Raw genomic sequence first — 8,370 nt, 5'->3', positions numbered from 1 at the left:
GGAACTGGGAACTGGGAATGGGAACTGGAGAACTGGGGGGACTGGGATGGACTGAGAGAACTGGGGGGACTGGAAATGGGACTGGGACGGACTGGGGGGAATTGGGGGGGACTGGGGGGCACCCTTTGGGCTGTCCCTGAGAGTTCGGGGCAGTCCCGGGGGTCCCTCGGGTCCATCTCGGGGGTCTCTGAGCCCCCTCCCCTCTCCCCAGGGTGCGGCTGAGCAAGCGCCGGGCGCGGGCCGGGGCACAGTTGGGGTTTGGGGCTGTCCCGGGGGTCTCTCAGGGTTTGGGGCTGTCCCGGGGGTCTCTCGGGGTTCAGGGGGTTCGGGGCTGCCCTGGGGGTCTCTCGGGTCCATCTCGGGGGTCTCTGAGCCCCCTCCCCTCTCCGCAGGGTGCGGCTGAGCAAGCGCCGGGCGCGGGCCGGGGCCCCCTCGGGCACCAACGCCGTGCTGGTGGTGAAGCACCGCGACATGAACGAGAAGGAGCTCGAGGCCCAGGTGGGATTTGGGGAGGGGTCCCGGCCCCCAGGACCCTCCCGGGACCCCCCCTGAGCCCCCTCCCCCCCACAGGAGGCGCGGCGGGCGCAGCTGGAGAACCACGAGCCCGAGGAGGAGGAGGAGGAGGAGATGGAGGCCGAGAAGGAAGCGGCGGCCTCGGGTGCGGACCCCAGACCCCCTCCCCAAAGTCTCCCTCCCCAAAATCCCCCTCCTCAGATTCCCCTCCTCGATTCCCCCTCCCCAAATCCTCTCAAGTCCCCCTCCTCAAATCCATTTCTCACCCCACATCCCCCTCCCCAAATTCTGCCCCAAAATCCATCCCCAAATCCCCCATCCCAAATCCCCATTTCCCACCCAAATCCCCCCATCCCAAAGCCCCCTCCCCGCCGTCAGATGGTGGAGGTTTTGTCTGTGCCGTCTGGGGGGGGAAATGGGGGGGTCAGGGGGGTCCCCAAAACCCGCGGGGGTCCCTCTGTGCCCCTCCTCCTTGTACCCCCCCCGTGTCCCCAAATGTCCCCAAAGCTCCTCCCCAGAGTCCCTGGGTGTCCCCCCCCCCGTTGTCCCCGTGTCCCTGCCAATGTCCCTGCTGTGTCCCCAATGTCCCCTCAGTGACCCCAAATGTCCCCGGCGTTCCTCCCCTGAGTCCCCCATGTCCCCCCCACCAGTGTCCCCATTTCCCCCAATGTCCCCCCAGTGTCCCTCGCTGTGTCCCAGCGTCCCCCCGCAATGTCCCCCTCTGTGTCCCCCCAATGTCCCCACTGTCCCCCCATTGTCCCTGTGTCCCCTCGGTGTCCCCATGTCCCCCCCGCCAGTGTCCCCAATGTTCCCTTGGTGTCCCAAATGTCCCCCTCAATGTCCCCAATGTCCCCTCAGTGTCCCCAGTGTCCCCATTTTGTCCCCGTACCCCCCAGGGCGTGCTCGGTCATGCTCAGACACAGCGACTCCACCCCAATGTCCCCAGTGTCCCCTCACTGTCCCCGATGTCCCCATTGTCCCCCCGTACCGCCCAGGGCGTGCTCGGTCATGCTCAGACACAGCGACTCCACCCCAATGTCCCCAGTGTCCCCTCACTGTCCCCGATGTCCCCATTGTCCCCCCGTACCGCCCAGGGCGTGCTCGGTCATGCTCAGACACAGCGACTCCACCCCAATGTCCCCAGTGTCCCCTCACTGTCCCCGATGTCCCCATTGTCCCCCCGTACCGCCCAGGGCGTGCTCGGTCATGCTCAGACACAGCGACTCCAGCGTGGGGTTGATCTCCAGGTCTGTCCCGGGGGGGGGACACTCTGAGAGAGGGGGGACAAAAAAAAGGGTCAGAGCAGACCCCCCCCAAAAAAATCCCCCACCCCAAAACCCCCCAGCGCCCTGAGCCCCGCCCCCAGCTCAATTGTGGGGCCACTCTGCCCATTTTGGGGTCCCTCTCCCCATTTTGGGGTCACTTCCCCATTTTTGGGATCTTTCTCCCTATTTTGGGGTCTCTTTCCAAATTTGGGGTCCCTCTCCCCATTTTGGGGTCCCTCTCCCCATTTTGGGGTCACTTCCCCATTTTTGGGACAGCGACTCCACCCCAGGGGTCTCTTTCCAAATTTGGGGTCTCTTTCCCCATTTCAGGGTCCCTCTCCCCATTTTAGGGTCTCTTTCCCCAATTTGGGATCTCTCTCCCCAATTTCGGGTCTCTCTCCCCAATTTCGGGTCTTTCTCCCCATTTCAGAGTCTCTTTCCCCCTTTTGGGGCCTCCCCCTCCTCGGGTCCCTCTCCCCATTCCCCCCTCCCCAATTTAGGGTCTCCCCCCACGCCTTTACTCCCCCCTCCAGGGGGCTGCGACCCCCCCAGAGCCCCCCCCGGGCGGGAACAGCCCCCCCTGAATCGGGGGAAAGGGAAATGGGGGGGGGCTGTGTGACCCCTCCCCAAATTGGGAAATGGGATCCCTTAGACCCCCCCCAAATTGGGAATTGAGGAAAAATCCCCGGGAGGGAAGAGCAGAAACCCCAAAATCACCCCAAACCTCCCCAAACTTCGGGGGGTGGGCGACCCCCTGAGCCCCCCCAAGGTAGGGATTGTGCACAACCCACGGGGGGGGGGTCAGACCCCCCAAAATTGGGGCGGGGGGGCAGGAATTGAGCATTTGGGGGGGTCCCAAGCAGCCCCCAAACCCCACCCAGAGCAGCAGCGGGACCCGGGATGGAAATGGGGATTTTGGGGAGGGGTCTCCGTGCCATGGGGGGGTCCAGCACCACTGGGGGGGGTCTAGCAGCACTGGAGAGGGGTCCAACAGCACGGGGGGGGCTCCTAGAGACCCCTCCCCGGGGGAATTGGGCATTTGGGGGGGGTCCCAAGCAGCCCCCAAACCCCATGCAGGTCAGCAGTGAAGGGTGGGATGGAAATGGGGATTTTGGGGAGGGGCCTCTGCGCCAAGGGGGGGTCCAACACCCCAGGGGGGTCCCGGAGCCCCCTCCCCAGGTACCTTTTGGGGGGCCGGTAGCCGGGGGGGCCGTCCAGGGGCCCCTTCTTGGGGAAGGCGCGGAGCAGCTTCAGCACCTGCTGCTTCCAGGACTGGAGCCGCTTCTTCTGCGTCTCCGTGAACGCCTGGGGGGGTACAGGGGGACAGGGGGACATGGAGGGGACATGGAGGGGACAGAGGAACACGGGGGGCGTGTCAGGACATGGGGGACACGGGGGACAGAGGGACACGGGGGGGACACTGGGAACTGTCCCCCCTCCATCCCTGGGGACACTGGGAACCCTCCCAGAGCAGCCCAGTGCCCCCCAGTCCTTCCCAATCCCCCCATTTCCCCCAGTTCCAGAACCTTTTCCAGCGCCCGCAGCCCCCCCCGTTTCCCCAGTTTCCAGAACCTTCTCCAGCGCCCACAGCCCCCCCCGTTTCCCCAGTTTCCAGAACCTTCTCCAGCGCCCGCAGCCCCCAGTTCCCCCAGTCCCTCCCATTCCCCCCCATTTCCCCAGTTCCAGAACCTTCTCCAGCGCCCGCAGCACGCTCTGCCGCTCCCGCAGTTTCTGGATGCTCAGGGCGATCTTGTGCCGCGCGCCCTTGGTGACGTTCTGGGGGGACAGGGGACACCGGGGGGGTCACACGGGGCTGGGGGGGGATCACTGGGCCCTTTGGGGGGGTCACTGCCCCCTCTGGGGGGGCCACGGCTGTCATGGACCCCTCCCCACCAGCCCTGGGGACACCGGGGACCCCCCAACGCCAGCCCAGTGTCCCCCAGTCCCTCCCAGGATGCTCCAGCCGCTCCTGGGCACCCCAGTGTCCCCTCCCAGTCCCTCCCAGTGCCCCCAAGATGTTCCAGCCATTCTCCCAGTGCCCCCCAGTCCCTCCCAGCGCCCCCAGTCCCACCTGCGTCTCCAGGTGCCGCTCGGTCAGCGTCATCATCTCCTCGTAGCTCATCTGCGCGAACAGCGCCGCGTACTTGTGCAGCCGCAGGCTCTTCAGCCACGAGGGCACGTCTGGGGGGGCTCCGTCAGAGCACCGCACCCCCCGAGCCCCCCAAAGCCCCTGAACCCCTCCCAAAGCCCCCTGAAGCTCCCCCAAGCCCCTTGAACCCTCCAGAACCATTTGAAGCCCCCCTGACGCTGTGGGCGCGGCGCGGCGCCGGCGGCGCCAGGCGCTCCTCCAGGTGCCCCAGCCACAGGGCGAGCGCGCTGCGGTCGTCGGCCGTGGTGGCGGGGTGGATGAGCGCGTAGGACAGCAGCTGCCGCGACTCCTCCACGCAGCGGTTGCTCTCGATGGCGTCGGCCAGCACCTTCTGCAGCCGCTTCATGTACTCCGCCTTGGCCGCCGCGTTGCCGGGCTGCAGCAGCGGCAGGTGGGCCAGCAGCAGCGCCACGGCCGCCTCGGCGGGCTCCTGGGGCCACTGCGAGATGGCAGCTGGGGACAGAGGGGACACAGGGTCACACACAGCCAGCAGGGACACCCAGGGACACACACAGCCAGCAGGGACACACAGGGTCAGCACGGCCAGCAGCAGCGGCAGGTGGGCCAGCAGCAGCGCCACGGCCGCCTCAGCGGGCTCCTGGGGCCACTGAGAGATGGCAGCTGGGGACAGGGACACACACAGGGTCAGCAGGGACACACAGGGACACACACAGGGGACAGAGGGCCAGCAGGGACACGGGGTCACACACAGGGTCACACAGGACCAGCAGGGACACACACAGAGCCAATGGGACACGGCAATTGGGGACAGGGACACAGGGGACACACACCCGACACATGTGGGACACACGTGGGACACACATGGGACACAGAGGGCCACCAGGAGATGGCCACTGGGGACAGGAACACACAGGGAACCCCTGAGGCCCCCATGACACCTCTGGGCAGACACAAGGGACCCCAGAGACCCCTGTAACCCCCCCAGGACCCCTGTAACACCCCAGACCCCCTGACAGCCCCGTAACCCCGCTGTAACCCCTCCTGGACCCCTGTAACCCCCCTGTAACTCCTCTATAACTTCTCCAGGATCCCCGTAAGACCCTCAGGACCCCCCCAAACGCCATCCCCAGCCCCTCACCGGCGCTGTTGGCCTCGGCCTCCAGCAGGTGGATGTTGGGGCAGCGAGTGCTCGAGGCACAGCTGCAGGAACCCCCCTGTAACTGCCCCAAGACCCCCGTAACCCCCCTGTAACATCTCCAGGACCCCCGTAACCTTCCTGTAACCCTCTGTAACCCCTCCAGGACCCCCCTATCCTCACGTAACCCCCCTATAACACGGCCAGGACCCCCGTAACCCCCCTGTAACCCCTCTATAACACCTCCAGGACACCTGTAACGCTCTGTAACTGCCCCAAGACCCCTGCAGCCCCCCTGTAACTGCCCCAACAGCCCCGTAACCCCCCTGTAACACCCCCAGGACCCCCATAACCCCCCTGTAACACCCTCTAACACCGTCAGGACTCCTGTAACCCCCCTGTAACTACCCCAGGACACCCATAACACCCCTGTAACTCCTCCAGGACCCCTGTAACCCCCCTGACACCCCCCAGGCCCCGTGCCCGGCCCCTCACCGGCGCTGTTGGCCTCGGCCTCTGGGGCAGCGAGTGCTCGAGGCACAGCTGCAGGAACCTCCCTGTAGCCCCCCTGTAACTGCCCCAGGACTCCTGTAAGCCCTCTAAAACACCCCCAGGACCCCAGACCCCGTGCCCAGCCCCTCACCGGCGCTGTTGGCCTCGGCCTCCAGCAGGTGGATGTCGGGGCAGTCGGCCAGCGAGTGCTCCAGGCAGAGCTGCAGGAAGCGCGCCTGCGTGCGCGTCACGCGCTTCAGCAGCGCCAGCAGCGCCACCGTCTGCTCGCACTCGCTCCAGCCGCGGAACCAGCCCGCCACGATGCCCACCTGGTCCCGGAACATCATGGCTGGGGGGGCCGGGGGGGCACACAAACGGCCCTGCCCCCCCTCAGGTGGCGGGGGGGCCCCCCCGGGCCGGGCAGCGCATTGGGGGGTGTCGGGGCGGGGGGTGCCGAGGGGCCCCCCCGGGCTGGGAGCGCGGCCGAGGGTCCGGAGGGTCCTGTGGGGAGAGAGCGGAGATTGGGGGTCAGGGGGGTACTGGGGGGAGCTCTGGGTGGGGAGAGACCCCCAGGGTCAGGGGAAGGGTGGGGGACAGGGAGAGACCCCCTCGGGGGTTTAGGGACCCCCAAGAGACACCAGAGAGCCCCAAAAGGAACTGGAAACCCCCAAGAGGAACTAGGGACCAAAGAAGTCTCACTCCCCTAAGGATCAAGGACCCTCCCTCAGGGACAGCGACCTCCACAGGCATCGGAGCCCACCCCTCATGGTGACCAGGACCCCCTGAGAGTGACAGGGACCCCCTGAGGGTGACCAGGACCCCTGAGAGTGACCGGGACCCCTCACAGTAACAGGGACCCCTCACGGTGACCCCCTCACAGTAACCAAGACGCCTGAGGGTGACAGGGACCCCTGAGGGTGACCAGGACCCTTCATGGTCACCAGGACCCCTCACGGTGACCCCTCACAGTAACCGGGACCCCTGAGGGTAACGAGAACCCCTCACAGTAACGGGGATCCCTCACAGTAAACAGACCCCTCACGGTGACCCCTCACACTAACCGGGGACCCCTCACAGTAACCCCTCACAATGACTGGGACCACTCACGGTGACCGGGACCCCCTGAGGGTAACGGGGACCCCTGAGAGTGACCGGGACCCCTCACAGTAACTGGGACTCCTGAGAGTAACAAGAACCCCTCACAGTAACGGGGACCCCTCACGGTAACTGGGACTCCTGAGGGTGACCGGGAGCCCTCACGGTGACCCCTCACAGTAACGGGGAACCCTCACGATAATGGGGACCCCTGAGGGTGACCGGGACCCCTCACGGTGACCCCTCACGGTAACCGGGGACTCCTCACGGTAACGAGGATCCCTCACGGTGACCCCTCACGGTAACAGGGACCCCTCAGGGTAACGAGAACGGACCCCTCACAGTAACTGGGACTCCTGAGAGTAACAAGAACCCCTCACAGTAACGGGGACCCCTCACGGTAACTGGGACTCCTGAGGGTGACCGGGAGCCCTCACGGTAACCGGGATCCCTCATGGTAACAGGGACCCCTCACGGTCACCAGGAGCCCTCACGGTGACCGGGATCCCTCACGGTGACCCCTCACAGTAACGGGGAACCCTCACGATAATGGGGACCCCTGAGGGTGACCGGGACCCCTCACGGTGACAGGAACCCCTCACAGTAACGGGGACCCCTGAGGGTGACCGGGACCCCTCACGGTGACCCCTCACGGTAACCGGGGACTCCTCACGGTAACGAGGATCCCTCACGGTGACCCCTCACGGTAACGGGGACCCCTCACAGTAACGGGGACCCCTCACAGTGACCGGGACCCCTCACGGTCACCGGGACCCCTCACGGTCACCGGGACCCCTCACGGGGATCCCTCACGGTAACCGGGACCCCCAAGCCCACCGGGGCCTCCCCACCACGGCCCAGCCCCCTCCCCCGCCCCGCAGGGATCCCCCCGTTCCCACCACCGCCCGCTGTAGCCCGGTGCGGTGCGCACGCGGAGCCCCGCCCCTCGCGCTGGGCCACGCCCCCTCCCCCTGCGACAAGCGTCAATCAAGGAGGCCACGCCCCCTCTCCTCGTGGCCACGCCTCCCCGCGCCGGGGGCGGGGCCTGGGACCCCCCCAGTAACTCCCAGTAACTCCCAGTGTCCCCCCAGTGCCCTCCCAGTAACTCCCAGTAATCCCCAGTGCCCTCCCAGTAACCCCGAGTTCCCCCCAGTAACTCCCAGTAACCCCCAGTGCCCCCCAGTGCCCCCCCAGTGCTCCCCAGTGTGTCCGTGTGTCCATCCCCGTGTCCGTCTGTCCATCCTGGTGTCCACCCCTGTCTCCATCCCCGTGTCCCCATGTCCGTCTGTCCGTCCGTGCGTCCATTCCCCTGTCCGTCTGTCTTTCCGTGTGTCCATCTACATGTCCCCGTGCCCATCCCCGTGTCCCTGTGTCCATCCCAGTGCCTGTCTGTCTGTCTGTCCATCCCCGTGTCCCTGTGTCCATCCCAGTGCCTGTCTGTCTGTCCGTGTGTCCATTCCCCCCGTCCGCCTGTCCGTCCCAGTGTCCATCCCGGTGTCTGTCTGTCCCTCCCCGTGTCCGTCCGTCCATGTGTCCATCCCCGTGTCCCTCTGTCCATCCGTGTGTCTATCCCCGTGTCCCTGTGCCCATCCCCGTGTCCGTCTGTCCATCCCCGTGTCCGTGTGTCCATCCCCGTGTCCGTCTATCCATCCCCGTGTCCCTCTGTCTGTCCGTGTGTCCATCCCCGTCACCATCCCCGTGTCCCTCTGTCCATCCCCGTGTCCGTCCGTCCGTCCACCCGCGCCCCCCCGCGGCCCCGC

General features: G+C 66.5%; 1 protein-coding gene across 1 annotated transcript; it reads right to left on the bottom strand.

Moving 5' to 3' along the window:
• Window positions 1-887: 887 nt before the first annotated feature.
• On the bottom strand, window positions 888-6,011 carry SAMD4B (sterile alpha motif domain containing 4B). Its single transcript, XM_039716532.1, is given in 7 exon segments — window positions 888-916; window positions 1,700-1,781; window positions 2,847-3,095; window positions 3,351-3,554; window positions 3,850-4,077; window positions 4,079-4,380; window positions 5,667-6,011. Coding segments are annotated over 7 exon segments (1,290 nt in total). The 5' UTR covers window positions 5,863-6,011.
• Between the last annotated feature and the right edge of the window lie 2,359 nt (window positions 6,012-8,370).

The sequence above is a fragment of the Passer montanus genome, unplaced genomic scaffold (assembly GCF_014805655.1).
Source record: "Passer montanus isolate IOZ18808 unplaced genomic scaffold, ASM1480565v1 scaffold352, whole genome shotgun sequence".
NCBI lineage: Eukaryota > Metazoa > Chordata > Aves > Passeriformes > Passeridae > Passer > Passer montanus.
The sequence above is the reverse complement of the archived record's forward strand: the minus strand, read 5'-3'. Positions and strand labels throughout refer to the sequence as shown.